This window comes from Colossoma macropomum, unplaced genomic scaffold (genome assembly GCF_904425465.1).
Source record: "Colossoma macropomum unplaced genomic scaffold, Colossoma_macropomum, whole genome shotgun sequence".
Taxonomy (NCBI): domain Eukaryota; kingdom Metazoa; phylum Chordata; class Actinopteri; order Characiformes; family Serrasalmidae; genus Colossoma; species Colossoma macropomum.
Window position 1 is genome coordinate 30,238,696 of NW_023494794.1, and position 21,870 is coordinate 30,260,565.

Sequence of the window (21,870 nt, forward strand, 5' to 3'; positions counted from 1 at the left end):
TGTGGACTGGAACTACATACATTCAGAATATCCTGTTGGAGAATGTTGTCTTTATTTATTAGGAAAATCGATTCAGCTCTTTTGCATCGCCTCACACAGACCGTTTGTACAAAAGGACGTATTCAGATATACAGATTCACACAATTCAAAATTCGCTTTGATGCGATAAGGTTGTGAGTCCATCCACACAGCAAAAATAAGGAGTGCTGTGACTGTGCCTGGTATTAATGTTAGTACATTAATGTTTTCATTCTCAGTTCATTATAACATTATTATAAAACATAATAAAAAAGTAAAATATTATAAACTTGAGCACAGCACAGTGGAGTTCAGCCTGACACTTTCAGACAACTATTATTACACCATTCTGGAAAATGGTGTGGAAAATATGATTATATTTAATGTAAGCGTGATCACTTACCTCACATTACATCATTATATGGATCAGTGGACATAAACATCATTGTATTTTGATAAATGTGGCACTGCTGGTGATTTTTTCTCTGTTCTGACTCAGAAAAAACTATTATACTAAATATAATATAAAACTATAAATATTGTGTATAGAGAATATGTCCTCTAATATTGTGATATTTTATTTTACAATGTGTGTGTGCAAAGTTTATTATTTCTCAAATTTTGATAGCTTTGCTACAGAGTCCCTAAGATGACGTAGTGATTATTTTTTAATAAGCTGTGGCCACAAATTAATTTACTGAATAAACTAATTACTATATTGAGGCCATGAGTTACTATATTGAGGCCACAAATTACTCAGGCCATAAATTTATACACTGAGGCCTGAATTACTAGACAAATCAATATATTCAGGCTACAAGTTACTATATTGAAGCCACAGCTTATACTGAAGCCATGAGTTACTATATTGAGGCCACAATTTACCATACTCAGGCCATAAATAAATATATTGAGGCCACGAGTTACTATATTGAGGCCAAAATTAATATACTGAGACAACAAATTAATATAGCAACTCGTGGCCTTAATATGTTAATTTGTGGTCACGCGTTATTAAAAAATAATCACCGTGTCCCGTTAGTGGCTCCGTAATTTGCAGTGGTCATGATTAAAGGTTTGAGTTGTGACAGTTTGAGTTGTGACAGTTTGAGTCAGACAGTTTGAGTTGTGACAGTTTGAGTCGGACAGTTTGAGTCGGACAGTTGAGTCGGACAGTTTGAGTTGTGACAGTTCGAGTCGGACAGTTCGAGTCGGACAGTTCGAGTTGTGACAGTTTGAGCTGGACAGTTTGAGTCGGACAGTTGAGTCGGACAGTTTGAGTCGGACAGTTTGAGTTGTGACAGTTTGAGTCAGACAGTTCGAGTTGGGACAGTTCGAGTTGGACAGTTTGAGTTGTGACAGTTTGAGTCAGACAGTTCGAGTTGGGACAGTTCGAGTTGGACAGTTTGAGTTGTGACAGTTTGAGCTGGACAGTTTGAGTCGGACAGTTGAGTCAGACAGTTTGAGTCGGACAGTTTGAGTTGTGACAGTTTGAGTCGGACAGTTTGAGTTGTGACAGTTTGAGTCGGACAGTTTGAGTTGTGACAGTTTGAGTGTTGGACAGTTTGAGTCGGACAGTATGAGTCGGACAGTTTGAGTGTCGGACAGTTTGAGTCGTGACAGTTTGAGTCGGACAGTTTGAGTCGGACTGTTTGTTTGAGCTGGACAGTATGAGCTGGACAGTTTGAGTCGGACAGTTTGAGCTGGACAGTATGAGCTGGACAGTTTGAGTCGGACAGTTTGAGTCGGACTGTTTGTTTGAGCTGGACAGTATGAGCTGGACAGTTTGAGTCGGACAGTTGTTGGAGCTCCTCTTTAAAATTAACTCTCTCCGCAGCTGCCGCGTTGGTGGCTGTGCGGAAGTGACGCAGCTGGAGTGCCGATGGCGGCCCGCAGTTCTGCCCGGGTTTCGCTGCTCTGATGCAGCTCGGCGGCGGTGGACAGGCGCTTCTGCTGCACCTCAACTCACGGAGCTTTCCACGAGCTTTTGGCGGGCTCGGATACAGTCCGTTTTCTGGAGCTCTTCTGTCCGGACGGCGCGGCCGAGAGGCGCTAACAGGGGCAGCCGGACGAGCCGCGCTAGCGGCTAACAGAAAACACGCTAAGCTAAGCTAATTAGCCTGGCTTAACTGGCTCCCTCCAGTGTTCGTATTAGCTTAGCATAGCTTAGGTCGGCTAGCGGCCGTTAATACGGCGCTGTTTGCGTGGCTCCGCTTTCAGATCCCGCTCGGTAAGAGAAATGACCGATTTTACAGCCGGTTTTTAACAGACTTTTCGGCGTTGGAAGCTGATCACCGCCTCCGGTTGGTCCAGCGCGGAGGCTGCGGGACTCTGAGCCCGGGCTGCTCCGTTAGCCGAGAGGAGAGGAAGCGGTGAGCTGGCCGCTTTAGCAACAGCTGTTTTCCCGTCTTTAACCGAGACTTTAACCGGGACGGGAGCGGTCCCGGTGTGCTGTCCCCTTGTCCAGAGCAGGTCCTCGGCTGCCAGCATGTTGAAGACACGCCAGTGTCTGCTGGGGATCCGCACTTTCCTCGGAGTGGCGAGCAGAATCTGGGGTTTCATCCTCTACATCCTCAGGAAGCATCTCAGAACGGTGAGCCCACCAGACAGACACAGAACACAGCGGACCGGTATCAGGATCAGGGCTGGAGGAAAAGTAGAACCTCTTCACTGAGTGTGGAAAATGTTACTCGAGTAAAAATGTAGTTTACTTCTGTATCAGAGGTGAAAGTGCTGTATATCATTTAGTTATACATCAAATTAAAAGGGGAATTCTACTTATTTCCCTAAAGTTCTGTGGTGGTGGTGATAGGAACCAGACGTCCACCTCTAAAAGCTCCCTCACAGAAAGTTCCTACATGAAATGGTTATGAATTCACTGCCTGATGACTGAGACACTGTTTTATGATAGTTTAGAGAACTTAAACTCCATTCATGGTGGAGGGATACATGCAGGGCGCTGTGAGGCAAAATAGTCCCCAAAGAAAACTTATTATTTCAGATTTTCCACTATTTTCCATCATCAACACTCCATATAAACTCAGAAGACTCGTGTAGGTTCACTGGTGGTTCTGGATAGTAAATAAAATGTCTATATCTGTGTTGTAGTCATGGCGACCCCTGGTTCCCATCACCACCACTGTAAAGACATCTGAACGCACCAAACCACTCTGAATCAATTTTTCTTTAATATTACCTTCAGTGACTCACAGTAGTATTTTAAATCATATTCTTTCTAGATTAACTTGAATACAGTTATAAATATGATACCTTTCAGCCCTCTACACATGTAATATTTCCACCAGGAGCTCTGACGGCACCGTGTAGGCGCATCAAGTTCAGGTTCTCCAGTGAAGAGCCCTTCGAGACGACTCTGCTGAGTCCTGTTTTAAAACTATCTTGATGTAAATCCATACATAAATGATCTACAGCAATCGTCCGATACTTTTTACAGGATTCTTATAAGAGTGCCAACATTTACTGTAGTTCACTAGAGAATACTGTACACGTAGAGGTGGGCGATATGGCATAATATAATCACGATATTTAAGGATGTTTTTTATGATACACGATATTTTATTTTATTCACATCTGATGTTAGAACAGACAAAGTGAGCCTATTAAAAATACTATCAAAATTATGAATTCAGTTATTTTCATTCATTATAAAGGTGGACAGTATGGCATAAGTACAATATCGTGATACTTCATACACAATATGGCACGATATTTATTTTTTCAGACGTCTGATCGGAGAAAAAGGAGCCAGTAGTGCTACATTGTAAACTGTGAACACTGTGATTTTTAATCAGTATTTGGCACTAAATCCAGTTAAACTGGACAAATTTTGTTCTCTTTATGATACAAGTACTGGTGATATACACAGTAGGTTCAGAAAAGGGTATTACATTTTATATTGTGATGTAATTTTCACAAAAGCAGTATATATTGTCATATTGCCCAGCCATAATTCAACATTTCACCCTGGGCTGCACTAAATCCAAATTGAATGGACTCTATTTTAATCAAACATACAGTTGACGAGTGTTTTTGAGTACTGTTGATATCCACAGTACACTCAGAAAAGCATGGTGTGATGTAATTCATCACAATAATGATAAATGTTGTCTCATTGCCCAGCTCTGTGTACTTATATTATAGATCACTCCAAAACAGCAGTACAGGAATGTTAAACAGAGCAGAAACTGTTATAGATGATCATAGAGTCCAGCACTGTCTCTGTAATATAACTGTAGGTGTTTTTGTTTGGGAATATTTCTCAGTCTTGTATCAATGCTGTATTGTAGGCCAAATTCTGGTCCATGGCTCCATTAAAATGGCTATTGTAGCCGAATCCTTCACCCTCTGTGTCAGAGATCGACATCAGAACCTTCCCCCCGGTTCAGCTGTGTGTGTAGAGACGTGCTGACCGTGTTTGTGTCGCAGGGCTGTTTTATGGTCCGGTATTTCTCCTGGACTCTGGACTCCTGTGGGTCTTACTGACCTGAGCACGAACACAAACAGTTCTGTCAGTGTTGTGTTGAAATTGTTACTACAGCTGAGCGTCGCTCGAATGGTTTATACACACTAATACATCAACAGAGATACAGAAACTGTTGAGGTGAAAATCACAGCTTTATAGAAATATATTTAAAAATAAAATAAATATTACTTGTGAATATATTTTATAAATCGCTCTAATCGTGTGTGTGTGTGTGTGTATGTAGGTGTATATATACACACACATGTATATATACATATGTATGTGTGTGTGTGTGTGTGTGTGTGTGTATGTAGGTGTATATATACACACACATGTATATATACATATGTGTGTGTGTGTGTGTGTGTGTGTGTGTATGTAGGTGTATATATACACACACATGTATATATACATATGTGTGTGTGTGTGTGTGTGTGTGTGTATGTAGGTGTATATATACACACACATGTATATATACATATGTGTGTGTGTGTGTGTGTGTGTGTGTGTGTGTGTGTGTGTAGAACCATGAACACTGAAAGAACCCTTTGCATAATTAAAGGTTCTTTTGCATCATGAAATCCTTCTTCAGATTGACGTAGAATGTGTTTTATATGGTTCTATATAGAAGCATTTTGAAAAGCGTTCTTTATAGCACCAAAAAGGGTGTCATCGTAACAATAGCAGAACCCTACAGCACGTTTTCCATCAATCTGAAGAACCCTTTCATGATGCAAAGGGTTATTTGGGTGTTCATGATTCTACATAGAATGATTTTCTTAAAGAACCCTTGAAGAACCATCTTTTTAAAGAGTGTACTGACGATACCCACGATATGCTTAGCAAAGCGTATTGTGAGTAAGTATCGCGATGTCAGTGAATATCGTCTGATTAACGCTTTGTTAACTTGTTAACTTTGACACTTTTTACTGTCTGATTGCTTTACTGATTGTTCTAGCTGTGAACCGTGCAGTCGGGCTGTTTCAGACTGTGATGTGAGCTGCACGTATCTAGAACGGCTGCAGATTTGTGGCTCTGGCTTTGATGCTGTTGCGTGTTGTGAAACAGAGCTGGTAGATCACCCACAGTTCAGCTGCTCCGCTCTGATGGATTCACCTTCAGTGGAGACACTTCTCCTCCTGCTGCTGTTCTACAGCCTGTAGGTTCTGCGTGTGTGTGTGTACTGATTGCAGTGAGTGAGGGTCTAGATAAGGGCCGTTCTGAGTCTGAACAACCCTCAGCTGTTGGTGTGTGTTTATGTAAGCAGCTCTGACGTGATGGAGGGATTTCTGCTCAGTTCTGGCTGGAACTCTTGTTAAATCTCATTGTTGCTTAATTCTGTTCTGTTTTTGGTTCTAAACATGAGTTTGCAGTTTTCTCACATTGGCACGTCTTTCCAAACGCTGCACGGTACGTCGTTTGTTGCAGATCCTGACGTTTATAATGGTTTTATTGGCGTCTATTAAAACATGAGCACTAATGATCTGATTATTGGTGACTTTTATTTGGTTGCGCAAGTTTGAATCATGTTCTCTTGACCATAAGGTAGTGCTGGGGGACTTAGATCCGGAGTACATGACGTAGACCAGCCCACCTTAAACTACAACTATACACTGATAACATTATGACCACCTCCTTGTTTCTACACTCGTTGTCCAGTTTATCAGCTCCACTTACTATATAGGTGCACTTTGTAGTTCTACAGTTACAGACTGTAGTCCATCTGTTTCTCTGATACTTTGTTAGCCCGCTTTTACCCTGTTCTTCAGTGGTCAGGACCCCCATGGACCCTCACAGAGCAGGTACTATTTGGGTGGTGGGTCATTCTCAGCCCTGCAGTAACACTGACGTGGTGGTGGTGTGTTAGTGTGTGTTGCGCTGGTCTGAGTGGATCAGACACAGCAGTGCTGCTGGAGTTTTTAAACACCTCAGTGTCACTGCTGGACTGAGAATAGTCCACCAACCAAAAATATCCAGCCAACAGCGTCCTGTGACCACTGATGAAGGACTAGAGGATGACCAACACAAACTGTGCAGCAGCAGATGAGCTATCGTCTCTGACTTTACATCTACAAGGTGGACCGACAAGGTAGGAGTGTCTAATAGAGTGGACAGTGAGTGGACACAGTGTTTAAAAACTCCAGCAGCACTGCTGTGTCTGATCCACTCGGACCAGCGCAACACACACTAACACACCACCACCACGTCAGTGTTACTGCAGGGCTGAGAATGACCCACCACCCAAATAGTACCTGCTCTGTGAGGGTCCATGGGGGTCCTGACCACTGAAGAACAGGGTAAAAGGGGGTTTGGATGAAAGTCTGGTTCCACTGACTTACATTAAAAGTAAAGAAGGTTTTTCCTTCTCCTGTAAAGTCACCATTTTGGAGATTTTGTTCTGAAAACAACGAAATGCTGCACTGAGATTGCCGAGGTCGCTCTCACTAAAGTTAAAAGTTTTCCCCAGTTTTTAATTTTATCTTAAATGTGTCCAATCATGAGGTCATTTTTATATCAAAATCACAATTTGATAGAATTTTCAAACCACAAACAGCAATTTTTTAAAACTACAGCCTGCATAATCAAAAACGTCATAAGTTTTAAGTGGCTGCACCACAGAGCTTGTGAACCACCTGTAGATGAGTTAGACCAATCAGTGTCAACCGAACACCCATGTTTTGTGACCTCATAACCACAACTTACTGGCACTCCAGCGCACTACATTCAGGGGTTGAGCCTCATGCCAGAAACAGTGGATATTCTGGTCTTCCTGGCAAAAAAAACGGGTCTGAACCTTAATTGATAGAAAATAATCGCAATTTAAATCGCAGTCGTGATATTAGTCAGAAAAATCGCGATTAGATGTTTTACCCAGATCGTTCAGCCCTACACAGTCATGGCTCTCAACGTGCTACAAACTAACGAAAGCACCACATACACACTAGTGAACACACACAGTAGGGGGCAGTGAGTACACTTGCCCGCAGTGGTGGGCAGCCCTATCCACAGCGCCCGGGGAGCAGTTGGGGCTTAGGTGCCTTACTCAAGGGCACTTCAGTCACGTACTGTCGGCTCAGGGGATCGAACCGGCGACCTTCCGGTCACAGGGCTGGTTCCCTAACCTCCAGCCCACGACTGCTAGTTGAGTAAGTCAAGGTCGCCGTTTCTCAGCGCCCACCTGCTCGGATACGTCCTCATCTTCCTTAATTAGCTTCTTCTTTCTCGTCTTCTTGGTGCCAACTCGTTTTTTTGCAGTTGTAATGTTTCCAGTTTATTAGAGAATTAAACACCATACATTTAGTTTAGTCTGATTTCAGACCTTTCTAGGTTTATTAGCAGCACAGAAACACAAACATAGGCCGTGATTTATAGCGCTCAGGGGTAACGAGGCCGCCGCAAGCTAATACGTTATCAGTTCAAGCTAATGAACTAGCTACTGTTACCCCTGAGCTAACAAGCTAGCCAGGAGCTAACATGCTATTAGACTGAGCTTACAGTTCATGAGAAACAATGAACTGCAGTGTTACCCCAAAGCTAACAAGCTAGCCACAAGCTAATTTATTACCCTTTAGCCAGTGAGCTAGCCACCAGCTAAGATGTTAGCCCTAAGCGTGCTCTGTCAGCGATTCACGATCCTGGCGTTAACCAGCTCGAGGCCAGCCGTGACTTTGTCCCTGCGTTTTAGTGCTGAGTCTCCTTGAAGACTCTCCTCTTACTCAGTCGGCCCCTGACAGCTGATTCGGGGGGATATAAATAGTACTGTAGTGCTGGGGGGCGGGGGGGCTGGGGGGCGCGGAGTCTGTAACTGTGTCTGCTTCATACTGGACTTACTGCACTACTGCGGTCGAGCAGACTGTGTGGTTCCTTTTCATCACAGCCTGATCAATATATTGGTTGACAGATCTGTAACAACACTGTACTTTCAGAGTCGGGTTTCTGTTTGTTTTCTGAACCGAGCTCTGGTTCTGTTCTACAGGCTGGTTTGGCTCAGATAAATAAACGTCTTCCACTAGAACTTTTTCAGCCCCACTAATGAAGTAAACCCATAAACTCTCACTGCTCTGCAGGCTGGTCCTCAGTCCGCTCCTCAGCGACTGCAGACAGTCCACGGTTTTGCTCCAGCCCAACGTGCAGCACACGGGTGTGAAGTAAATTTGTGGACGGGCTGGGGGCCGTGTGGACCGGACTCAGAACCACTGGCCTACCATTTATAAACTCTTCAGGGGAAAAAGCGCTGAGTGTGGGTGTGTCCCTAGCATAAGCCCCGCCCACTTTGCTACAGACTAGCAGTCAGAAAACTTTCTGATCAATAATAAAAATAAAATTATCACAAAACAGAACTACAAATAATTCTGGGTAACTACATTAGGACATTAGTACAACATTAAAAGTGAAATATAAAATTATCGTTAGGCCTGTGCTGATAAATGGTTAAACAAGTATAACATAGCTTGTTACTATTATTTATAATATATCAATAATAATAAAAATAACAATAATTATTGTTATTATTGTTGTTTTAACAGAAACACCTTTTCCCCTGTAATTTTGTGACGGTCTCTAACTCTGAAGCAGAAAGCAGATGGAGAGTAAACACAGTGACAGTGTGTGAGCTGAACCCTAATCTTTATTAGATTAAAATAAACACAGAAAATTGTCTTTGTAGTTTGTCGTCTTTAATTTGGTTACAAAACTCTTATCAATCCAGTAATAAAGAACAGAATAGGGGACGAAGTTTACGGTCCGGTGTAGCTTATCTAAGCCTGACTCTGCACTCTGAGGATGTTCTGTGGCTCAGCTCAGCACAACAAGCTCATCTACATTAGTACAGTAACTGTGGTGTTAAAGGGCCCATATGCTGCGTTTTCTTCGTATTCTGCGTTAAGGTGAGCGTCCACCTATAACGTTAGTTCACCACAACTAGTCTTAATTCATTTTCACATGACCACTTTTTAAACAGACTGCACCTTTAAGACTGATATATGTAAATGAGCTCTGTTCTGATTGGCTGCCCTGTGTTGTGCCTTGTTCGAAAAGCAGTCCGAGCTGAAACCTTTATAACTTCAGTGTGAGTGGGTGGGGCTAAACTGTGGTGGATATATGTAAGTACGCTGGTTTTTGTGACATCACATAAACAGCGAATACAGAAAGAGCTGCTTTTGCAGCCAAGGCTTCACAGACTGCGCAGACTGGGGACGTTTTGAAACTTTAACAGTGACACGTTAAACTGATCACTGTTCACTTTTATCACGATATGGGCCCTTTAATGTCAGTTCAGTTATGTTAATGTGTGGGAATACTAGTGTCCTCCTGCTGCTTGCATGAAGTTCATTAATAAATGAAAAGAGCTGGTTGTAAATGCGTTTTGACAGTCATTGGGTCAAATATGAGTCAATATTATCGGTTATTAGAATTTTAAAATCTGAATCAGCCACAAAACCTTTGTATTCAAATCAGCATAAAGAGAAGTTAAGGGCTCAGAGTGCAGACAGTGAGTACAGTAGAAAGGGACGTCTGCATGTGTAGCGAGTGTCTGAAGTGACCGAGTGCACTCGGTACATGAGGGTAATATGAGCCTGGTGGGGGTGGTGGGGGTGTTGGGAATGTTCCAGACTTCCAGGGATCCTCCGTCTAATCTGTGTGACGGTTAAGGACGCAGCTCAGCCGGGTCAGTCTGAGGGTTTTAAAGCGATAGTTCAGAAAAAAAATCAAAGCCCCCTCAGTTTCTCCCACCTTACCTGAAATGTAGTCCGTCAGCCAGTGGAACTACGAGGCTAACGAGTAATGGAAGCTTATACCCCACCAATTAGCATGGTGCTAACTGCGTCCCTAAATCACACACTCACCTCAAACGCACATCAGCTTCCTACTGAAACGCTCTGTTCCACCTTAAATGGTCCACCTGATGCTGTGTTTACACTGTTCCAGCATGTCAATGCGCTGCAATGTATCCCATTCTTTTTCAAAGTAAAGCGTCGGTTCCATCCAATGTGGCCGCGCGGAGCTTGATGGGTCCGACATGCCGAGTCTGAGGCCTGAAAACGTACCTCACGCAAGGACATGAACGCAGAGTTTGAGTTACGCAGACAGGGTTTCGCATTTTATAACGCAGCGCGAGCGAGAGCTGCATTCTAAATGTTACAGCAGGGGGCGCTAGAACGGCAGCCAAGCCTGTCCAAGCTGTCTCGTACTGCCAGCTTGTTTCCCAGCTGCCACAGCAGACGAGCAGCTGAGTCTCGCATAAAGACGACTTACATAAACATAAAAATATGTTCCATTATGGCCTTTCAACGCAGCCTGAGGCGCCAGAATGTAACTGCTGCACCATTTAAGGCGGAACGGAACGTTAAAATAAGAAAAGAGTTTCAGTTTTGTGCATCAGATTAATCTAATGCCTGATTTTGCTCTGTACTTTTGTCCATTTTTATATGACTGATTGATTGATTATTTCCTTTTGGTGGAAGAAAGAAAAGTTCTGTTAATTTGGTGGAAAATTCAGCTTATCTCTTTAAATTATTGGTGTGTTGACATTATGCATGTCAGTTAGGGTTAAAATGCAGGTGAACGGTTCTGTGTTGTGAACCGGGATGTTCGGTGATGCCCCTGGGACTTTTATCTTTCATTTTATTAAGAAATAAAGGGGATGTTTTTCTTTTTCAGCTGTTGTAATTCCATCTAATTTTATGTGATGTATTATTTTGCAATGTTTTATTTGGATTTGTTTGGTTACTTAATTTTTAATTAATCTGGTCCTACTTTATTTTCATTTTTAAGTTCTTTTTTTCACGTTTACTGTTAATTAAGACCATAATTAGTCTTTTTTGTATTATTTTCCTGTGTTTTCGTTCTTTGTTTCTATTCTCCTTTGCTTTGTTATGCTTGTTTATATTTGTTTCTTTATCAATAAAGCTGCATTTTAGTGTCAGCAAGGTACTATATACATAGCTGTTATTAGTTTTGTAGAATTAATAATTACAGGTGGGCGATATGGAAAAAGTGTAATATTATGATACTTTTTCAGGAAATTTTCACGGTACATGATATGCCACGATATTATTCTTTAACACATTTTATCAGTTACAACAGAGCAGAAAGAACCAGTAGTGCTACATTTTAAAAAATACTACCAAGAACATTATTCAAACTTTCATAAACTATGTTGCAGTAAATCCAGTTAAACAGGACTAATTTTGCTCTCTTTATAATGAAACATGCAGCTGGTCAGTGTCAAGTACTGATGATAAACACTGTATGTTCAGAAAAGTGTATTGTATTGTGACATCATTATCACGATAATAATCTCTCTCTTTTTCTCTCCACAGATAATCCAGTATCAGACAGTTCGTTATGATCTGTTACCTTTGTCTCCTGCATCTCGAAACAGACTTAGTGAGTTAAACCTTCTCACTCTAGAAATCTAGAAATTTCCCTCACTCAAACGGCTGCTGACTGTGTTTGTCCTGTTTGTGCAGATGCAGTAAAGAGGAAGATCCTCGTGTTGGATCTGGACGAAACTCTGATCCACTCTCACCACGATGGAGTGCTGAGGCCTACAGTGAGACCTGGAACACCGCCAGACTTCATATTGAAGGTACACACACTAAGCCCAGTCACTCTGACTGACTGTAATACACTACAGGAAGTGTAGGGGGCGATATGGCTTTTACTGTTTCATTTAAAAAGCTCTATAATGTTCATATGATCCACACAGTCACTCTGACAGACTGTAATACACTACAGGAAGTGTAGGGGGCGATATGGTTTCTACTGTTTCATTTAAAAAGCTCTAATATTACTGTGCTTTGCCCATTTTAATGATTGTATTTTCTCACTCTGTGTTTAGGTGGTAATAGATAAACATCCAGTGAGGTTCTTTGTCCATAAAAGGCCACACGTCGATTTCTTCTTAGAAGTGGTAAGTGTCTCTGTAAATTTACGAAACTGTGCAAAAGTCTTAGGGTCCAGTTCCGCTTGTGTTCAATTTTTTTTTCTTTTTTTGTGAGAGAATTTACATTTATTTACATTCAATTAATTAGACCAGGTGGGCCAGGTAACCGTGAATACTGGACGAGGAGAGGGCAGAACAATCAGTGTTTTATTTGTATTTATTCTAATGTTAGTGTTTTTGTAAACAAATGAACAGTTGCCCCCCCGGATAAACAGCTTTACAGGTCACGTCCTCAGATGAACTTTTTCACCGTACTGTATGTGTTCAGTCTGTGATAATAAGTCATTTTCTTTGTTTATTTACTCGTATTTATTTATTAATCCGTGTTTGTTTGTGGTGTTGATATTCACTCTGTGAGTGAGTCGTGTAAACAAAGCAGAGCTATATCAGCGTTTACAGTGCAGCGTGTCTGTGATTGTTCGGTGCTCTTTACTGCTAATGTTAGCGTGTTTATGAGCTCAGAGTGTTTATTTAATCTCTGTGACTCGTGGAGCGAACAGCACATACTAACATACAGCTGGACAAACAGACCCAGCACTTCCATTTCAGTCCACATGGGGGCAGAGTTTTATTTCACTGTCAGTAAACTTTATGAACCTTTTTAGGAATCAAGATCTTTCACTTTTCAGTTCAAATGCAGAAGAGATCATAAACTGGACACGTGTGTACATCTGACCCCATGCTGTTATTAGAAATGTAGTAATAACAGTAGTAATAGTAATAACACATTTATAACATGCTTTTTTTAAACCCAAAGCGCAGCAAACCAATAGTTAAACAATGTAGAACCAAATATAAAATAAAATATCATGTGTTCTTGAAAGTTAATCATAAAAGTTATGGAAAAGAAAGCAAAAAGTCAACTGTCCTTAAAAATCTTAAAATGTCACTTTTTGACGCGTTCTTAGGTAAGACCATTCTTAATAGTGTCAGGTAGACGTTCCAAAGTCTGTGCTTTTTATATGTTAATATGGTTAGAAAAGTAATAGAAGTCATTTATTGCAGGTTAAAGAAACAGAACATTTATTTAGTTCTAGAAGGAGGTAGAAAAATACTAAATTAATAATTCATGTATTATTTATAGTAATTACATAAACAGTTTAATATTAGTGGTTATAAGTGGTAAATGTTTAGTAATAACAGTAGTTCATCCAGTAATGAGAAAATGAATTAATGTGTGATTATTGTATTTGTAGCAGTTAATTAAAAAGCAGAGATTTATGTAGTAATATGTTCGTAATAGTAATAAGATGAAATTAGTTATTGAAATATGTTTAGTAGTAATCTTGGTTGTTATTGTTTTTGTTATAGTGTTATAGAGTAATAGGTGTTTTATTGAAGCTCTGCTAACAGGGTCTTTGTTCCATGCATCAGTGATTGTGATTGGTCAGATTTTAGCCTATAGCTGATCTGGGGGCGGGGCTAATGGTTCCAGCTGGGAGTTTGTGCTGATGGTGGTTTTTCTGGTCGTGTCTGAATTAAGCTGTGGTTGAAATCTGAGCCTCTGCAGTTCTCAGTGCTCTGATCTATTGTACAGGTGTGTGTGTGTGTGTGTGTCTGTGTGTCTGAGTGTCTGAGCTGACTTCGGTGTGTGTTTTGTGCAGGTGAGTCAGTGGTACGAGCTGGTCGTGTTTACGGCCAGTATGGAAATCTACGGCTCCGCTGTGGCAGATAAACTGGACAACAACAGGGGCATCCTCAAACGCAGATACTACAGACAGGTAACAGCACTGCTTTGATTTGAGCAGTGAGACGTAATGTGAACGTAGCCTGAGTTACTGTTTTAACGTTATATGTGTTGTATGTTATGTAATTTATAAAGTTATGTACGTTACGCAAGTAATTTAACTTTACTAGAACAGACACAGTCAGCAAACCCACTTCATGACCAGCAGAGGGAGCTGGTGTGACTTCAGTGCTACACTGACAGCTGCAGCATTTGGACAGATTCCTTTAATTTTGCGGTTTTCAGTGTACAGAAAGGCCAAATCCAGTGCTATTAAAAGATCCAGCCTGTGAATGTCCGTGGTTACGTCCTCCTGAAGTCGCCACGCTGCGTTTTGGAATGCAGAAGTAGTCACGGAGAACTTCGTCTGGGTCTCTTTGGTGGACTGGAGACATTAGTGTTGGTCACACTCTGCATACGGCTCACTGCTTTTGGGCAGAATCCAACACAGCCTGCGTCTCTATAACCGTCGACTTAAAATGAATGTGAATAATTACTGAGTGTGTTTACATGCATTCAGTAATCCGATAACTGCAGAAAATCTGATTTTATCAGGAATCCGATCAACGCGTTTACATGTACTTGAGTAATCAGATAATGGGAAACTCCAGGTCTACATGAGTCAGACAGTAATCAGATTTCTGCTTTGCAACCAGCCAATAAACTCACAGAAGAAGACGTGACGTAAAGGTAACGTCGCGCCGCTTTACCTGAAAATAGGAACAAACATCATCTAGAAGATCAAGAATATTCAAATCCTTTATTTCGTGTTTGGTTTCAGCGCCGCTCCAACAGAGTTTTGCTGCATCTCGCGACATCCACCGTCTGATTATTGAGCTAAAATCCAGCCTCTTTATTGGATTTCTTAATCAGGTTTCTAGATCGGAGTATGGTGTTTACATGACCTCTTCACTAATTGGATAACTGCAGAAATCTGATTATGATCGGATTATTGAGTGCATGTAAACACACTCATTGTCAGTGAACGGCTTTTATACGATCACTCAAAAACTGCTTTACACCAAACTGCTGAACTTGATTGAAGCCTTAAAATAAACAAAAAGCTGTTTGGCAGTTTGTGGATAATTAATGCTCGTTAGTTTTCTGAAACTGATGTAATGGAAGGGCACACATGCAGAGGTCTTAATGCTGGTGGGTGGCACTGGGTGGCCAATTAACAATTCAGTCAACTACCAGTGAATTCAAACCGGAATCTGGATTCAAACTTTGCTTTATAGGATTTTTTTTGCCTTTATTGTGCTTTTTGGCTCGGTTTCCCAGACAGGACTGGGCTTAACCCCTGTCCACTTACAGTTCACACAGGTAATCATCGATCCATTCAGCAAGGGACATCAGCATCCAGTTTTTTTATTTTGTCTTATGTTTTTACGGTTTTATGCTTTTGTTTTTGTTTAAACACTGTCTGTGTTTACATGCAAAGATTTTCTCCAATCTGATTAAATTCATTCACATTATAGATTCAGACTCTGAGGTGTTTATTCTCACTCTACTCAACAATCTGATGAAAATCTCTGTTTACATGCTCACTACAAGTAATCAGATCCAAAATTACACGCACACGTAGAGAACCGCTTAATGTAGACGTTACCATGACAACCAGCATCACGTGAGTCCAGTCAGAGTGAGATGAGCAGCAGTGAGCAGTGCTTGTGTTTTTAACTGCTTTAAAATGATGTCAGACTCAGGAAAACGTCCTTCACATGTCCTTATTAAAGAAGGCTGAGAGGAAGACGTCGTGTTCTGAGACACATAAGCTGGACGTCCGTCCCACCGCCGTCTTTTAAAGATCAGAGCATAAACTTCGTCTCCTCTGCAGACCAGTTTCTGCTCCGCCATGTTGAACGGTATAAACTTTCACTGACGCGGTGAACATGATCAGAACGGACTTAAACTTTCCGATAGGGAATGTAATCAGATACAGGCGTTTACACGGATATTATTCTTCTATTTAACGGATTATTTACAGGATTACCCACCTCGATCAATCAGATAGACACTGTATTCTGAATGGCCTCAATCGGACTAGACTATTCCAGTTTAGGTGTTTACATGGATGTATTCTATTCCCAGTGAGCTGTTAGTTGGATTAATAACAGATTATCAGGCTGCATGTAAGCATGGCTGCTGTGAGCTTCTCTGAAGTCTTCACTGTGATGTATGAAAGTGTATTTTATTCTGATTTACTGTAACTTTTTGTGTTTACAGCACTGTACGCTGGATCTGGGCAGTTACATTAAGGACCTTTCAGTAGTGCACAGCGACCTCTCTAGTATAGTCATCCTGGATAACTCACCTGGAGCCTACCGCAGTCATCCAGGTACACTGCAGCATACCTGAGCGTTCACACAGACACTCTACAGGACGCAAGTAATGGAAGCAAAAGGATTTTTTAACTGAAGTCCAATAGCCATGAACAAATCCATCAGTCAGTTGTAATTACATGTTTCCACCAAAGGGGGCTCCACATTACATCAAATTATGTAAACTCTTCCAAAAGTGATGGCTGAAGTTTCCGATGTTTCCTTCAGCTGCTGAGGCTGTCAGTCTCAGAGTCGGTGAAAGAGTTAATTCAGAGGAAACTAAAACCTCAAAATAAAGTCAGAATCCCACAGTTTAACTAAACAGGACGTGATACAGTTTCCCTGCTGGGCCACTGTTTTATTCAGCGCTTCCTACCACAATAATAACATCGTGACAGATGGGTTCTACATTTCAGTGTAGAGATACGACGTTAAAGGGCCCATATCCTACACTTCTGTGGTATTTGATTGTTTCCACAGAGGTAAAGTCCAGGTTTGTGTGTTTTTATGTACCAAAAACAGTCATTATTAGTGTTACATGACATTTTCCAACTTCTCTCCATCCTTTACAGTTAAACAGGCTGTGCCTTTAAGACGGATATATGTAATTGAGCTTGCCTACTTTGTGCCTCGCAGTCTGTGCTGAAACACTCGACATCACTTAAGCAGAAGTTGCCATGTATGGACTGTATGGACTGAGTGAACAGTATATTTTTAAACCTTGACAGTTTTTATGCACAAACTCTCTTATTTAAATAAAATGTTTTTTTCATGAGATGGGCCCTTTAATAGTTAGAAACACCCACCTTGTGCTTCCACTAACTGGCCACTTTATAAGAAACACCCACCTTGTGCTTCCACTAACTGGCCACTTTATAAGAAACACCCACCTTGTGCTTCCACTAACTGGCCACTTTATTAGAAACACTCACCTTGTGCTTCCACTAACTGGCCACTTTATTAGAAACACCTACCTACTGGATAAACTAATCTGCTGGAAAACTGACCCTTTAATATGAAGCTTGTAGTGATTAGCTGTTAGTAAATGAATAAACTGTGTTCTGCAGGATAACTAATAATAACTGTAAATAATTAGATACATTGTGTATTATTATTATTATTATTATTATTATTATCATTATTATTGTTATTAGAGAAAATGTGCTGAACATTGGGTCAAATCTGTGCCCGCTGTTGGTATATTCAGAGCTAAATGAAACGTGAGAGAAAATAACGCCTGACTTGAGAGATTACTTATTATTTATATCTCCAATGTACTTCAAAAACGTCCAAGAAAATCGTATTTAATAACTCCAGAAAATGCTGATTGTAACCCCTGTAAAATCTGCACTGTGTCTGTCTGAAATGTCCTGAGTTAATCTGACTGAGTTTGCTCTCTGCACAGATAATGCAATACCTATAAAGTCGTGGTTCAGTGACCCCAGCGATACGGCCCTGCTGAACCTGCTGCCCATGCTGGACGCTCTGAGGTACTGAATCCCAGCATGCACTGGGGCAATTAGACCTATTACTGAGTAATTATTTTTCAAAGGGATGGAAGTTACTGGAGTGCTGTAAACATGAAAACACCATTTATAGAAACTGTTTATTAGAAACACCCACTTTGTGCGTCCATGAACTGGCCACTTTATTAGAAACACCCGCCTTATGCTTCCACTAACTGGCCACTTTATTAGAAACACCCACCTTGTGCGTCCACTAACTGGCCTCTTTACTAGAAACACCCACCTTATGCTTCCACTAACTGGCCACTTTATTAGAAACACCCACCTTGTGCTTCCACTCACTGGCCACTTTATTAGAAACCCCCCATCTGTGTGTCCACTCACTGGCCACTTTATTAGAAACACCCACCTTGCGCTTCCACTCACTGGCCACTTTATCAGAAACACCCACATTGGACGTCCAAGGTACTAATGCACTAATGCTCGCTCTCTCTCTTTCCCTCCCTGTGCAGGTTTACCTCGGACGTCCGCTCCGTCCTCAGTAGAAATCTGCACCAGCACCGGCTCTGGTGATTGGTCCAGCCGGTCCAGCCCAGTCCTGGACCTGCCCCCTTTGGTTTTAGCCTCCGCTAACACGCTAGCCGTTAGCCTCTCCACCGCTGGAACTGTCCACTCTGACGGTCGGCCGACCCTCTGGGTCACGTGATGAACTTCACCAGTCAGACTGGAGGGAGAGGAGAGACGCACAGACTGAAATCAGAGCGGAGAGGCCAGCTGTTTTATTCTCGCTCTCCTTTTTTCTTCTTTTTTGATTTTTTTTGTTTTTGTTTGTTGTTTTTGTTTTTTGTTTTTTGGTCCGGATTGGAAACTGCCTTACAGCGTGAGTCCCGCAGGGGCGTGCATGACCGGAGTGAGTCTGTAAAAACTGTTAAACGTGCGGGAGAACGTTCCCTTCGTCATGTTGATTTTATTCTCGGACGTCTCCTCCTCTGTTGTGAAGAGAAATTTGGTAAAAAATCAGTTTTTCATTCATCGTCATAGCACTTATCTTTACCCTCTTTTCATCCCTCCATCACTCTCTGTCCTTTATCCCTCTCTCTCTCTGACTCTGCAGGACTTTCAAGTACATTTATTGTCGTATACATGAAGAGCAGGATGCTAAAGCTCATCTAAAACCTTAAAAGCGATAGCAGATCTGATTTTCACATTAGCACAGGAGCTAAAAGGCGAATGTAGCTAACAGGTAATGGAAGCAGACACCCCACCAATTAGCAACAGGGTGTTTTACAGTGCTGCTTTAAGGTGGAGCGGATTCCAGCAGAAAGCTTGAGAACAGCGCCAGCTTGGCGAACACGTTTAAGGCGAGCGTGTGATGATTCAGGCATGCAGTTAGCACCATGCTAATTGGTGGACTATAGCCTTTCATTACCTCTTGGCTACATTAGCCTGAGTTTAGCTGCAGTATCAGTGTTCAGTCTGTGGTATTAGAGCTGCACGATTCAGACAGAATGCAGCATCGCGATTAGACCGATGTGCGATATACGTACCTGTAAACGTTATTAATTATTCGTCGGATCGTGCGACCAGCCTGATTTCATCCACACGCACCGAGGGCGTCTCTGATTGGTCTGACGCTCTCAGCACAAAGCTTATTTACATATTTAATATCAGTATTGTACAGATTGATATCATGATAACAAGCACTGTATCGTGCAGCTCTAATACACAGTAACACCCACCTGCTCCTCCTCTCTCTCCTTCTCTCCTCTCCTCATATCTTCTCCTCGTATCTCTCGTATTTTCATTTTTCTTCTCTTTTTCTTCCTTTTTAGTCTCTTCTTGTTATCCTCTCCTCTCCTTTTCTATTCTTGTCTTTTATTCCCTTTTATTCAATCTTCTCTTTTGTCTTGTCTTTTTCTCCTCCTCTCCTTCTCTCCTCTCTCTAACCCCAGCCATCTCAGGTATCAGCTCATATGAACTGAGTGTTTCTGGCTGTTCTGTTTGATCTGTTTCAGTATTGAGTTCTGGTGGTTCTGAATGATCCAGAAAAGCCACCTCAGCAAAATCCACCAATCTAACCCTAATTTAACCCAGCAGAGTCCGGCTCAGTCCGGCTCCGGGCCTGCAGGGCGTCAGTCCAGCACAGTTCAGTGCCGATTCTCCTCAGCAGTTCAGTGTCCTCTCCAGGTCGCGGCTGATTTAAGCTAAAGGTGCTGGCCTGTTCAGGGCGAGTCTGGATGATTGAGAGATTGTCTTCATTACTATGATTTATTTTTTTATTTTTGTCCTCTAAAACATGGAGTGTCGTCATGGAGACGGATCAGTATGGACTCTTCGGGAGACGCTGTCGTCTTCGCTTCCGTTTCTCGTCCCATTGGATCTCACAGTCGTTCACAACTGGAAGCGTTTTTGAGCTGTTTCAGTCCCTCCGAACGCAAAAGACAAAGACGCACTTACTTTTCTCTGTTTTCTTCGTTTTTGTACCGAGGACTCATTTGATTGGTCAGAAAAGTAAATCTCCCGCCCACCGTTTCCTTCAATCATGCGGCATTCGTTCTCATTCTCTCTCTCTCTCTCTCTCTCTCTCTCTCTCTCTCTCTCTCTCTCTCTCTCTCTCCCTCTCTCCCGTATCGTACTGGACAGCTCTGCCTGTTTGAGCAGTACAAAGCGAAGTGTCTGAGCGCACTGGTCCTCAGGTCTGTGCGTATTTCCAATAAAAACTCTTGTCACCGTGGATCTGCCGCTTTTCTTGTGTCGCTTTTGCTTTTAAAGCTTATAAACGTCTAACTAGACGGCACTGCAACGATCAGTCGTCAATGATACTGATTACAGCACAGTGTTGTTTAATTAACCCTGTTGTTATCTTCAGCTGTGAGGACCAGTAATATTATTCCCTGGTCAGATCGACCTGCTTCATCTTTAACCATCAGAGAGTAGTTAAAAAAAACATTTTTCTCCATAATTTATCTCAATGTCAGTTTAATCAATACTTAGTGTTATCACGTTTTTCACTCATTACAGATCATGGTTCACTTTTAATGATTCATTTTTTTCTGTACATCAGCAAAAACTAGACTAGACACTAGACTTTTTCAACGTTGTTGGCATGTTTTTTTATCATTATGTTGATTAATACAGTCTGGCTCAGACTGACCCTTTCAGGTCTAATAAGCCATAAGTTCAGCAAAAAAGGTTTCAGGCTCCAGAAAATTATTTTAAATAATTTTCCTGTATTTTTAAACTTTGAAATTAGTCAATTTGACCAACATGTGTGACTGTAATACACTACAGGAAGCGTAGGGAGCGATATGGCTTCTACTGTTTCATTTAAAAAGCTCTATAATGTTCATATGATCCACACAGTCACTCTGACAGACTGTAATACACTACAGGAAGTGTAGGGGGCGATATGGCTTCTACTGTTTCATTTAAAAAGCTCTATAATGTTCATATGATCCACACAGTCACTCTGACAGACTGTAATACTCTACAGGAAGTGTAGGGGGCGATATGGCTTCTACTGTTCCATTTAAAAAGCTCTATAATGTTTATATGATCCACACAGTCACTCTGACAGACTGTAATACACTACAGGAAGTGTATTATGATTGTGGTATTGTGGATTCCTGTGCTGTTTTTCTTTATATACAGTATTTAACCATATTGGTGGTTTCAGTCAGTAGCAGCTGGTGGACCAGCCGGTGGATCAGCCCAGCAGGACGAATGAAAACGGATCCAGAAAGAAATTTAATATATGCTAATGGTAAAGTAATAGAACGAAAACAAATCAAAGCCATCGACTCTGTGTTCATGTGTACTTTTCTGCCAATAGAGTGACTGACACAGTCATAATTGTGGATCTAAGCAACTGCTGACCACTCAGGGCAGGAAACGGGCCTGACCGTGAC

At 41.6% G+C, this 21,870-nt stretch overlaps 1 protein-coding gene across 1 annotated transcript; it reads left to right on the top strand.

The window, feature by feature from the left end:
• Positions 1-1,904: 1,904 nt before the first annotated feature.
• Positions 1,905-20,696, top strand: LOC118814933 (CTD nuclear envelope phosphatase 1A). Its single transcript, XM_036580831.1, has 8 exons — positions 1,905-2,611; positions 11,824-11,890; positions 11,974-12,092; positions 12,345-12,416; positions 14,054-14,170; positions 16,402-16,513; positions 17,902-17,986; positions 18,475-20,696. Exons 1-8 carry the CDS (start codon positions 2,507-2,509, stop codon positions 18,533-18,535), a joined length of 738 nt encoding a protein of 245 aa, XP_036436724.1. The 5' UTR covers positions 1,905-2,506; the 3' UTR covers positions 18,536-20,696.
• Positions 20,697-21,870: the final 1,174 nt, after the last annotated feature.

Coding starts and splice junctions, on each gene's coding strand:
- LOC118814933 (XM_036580831.1), top strand. CDS start 2,507: ATGTTGAAGACACGCCAGTGTCTGCTGGGGATCCGCACTTTCCTCGGA. Junction 12,093..12,344: donor CGCCAGACTTCATATTGAAG/GTACACACACTA, acceptor CTCTGTGTTTAG/GTGGTAATAGATAAACATCC. Junction 14,171..16,401: donor AACGCAGATACTACAGACAG/GTAACAGCACTG, acceptor TTGTGTTTACAG/CACTGTACGCTGGATCTGGG.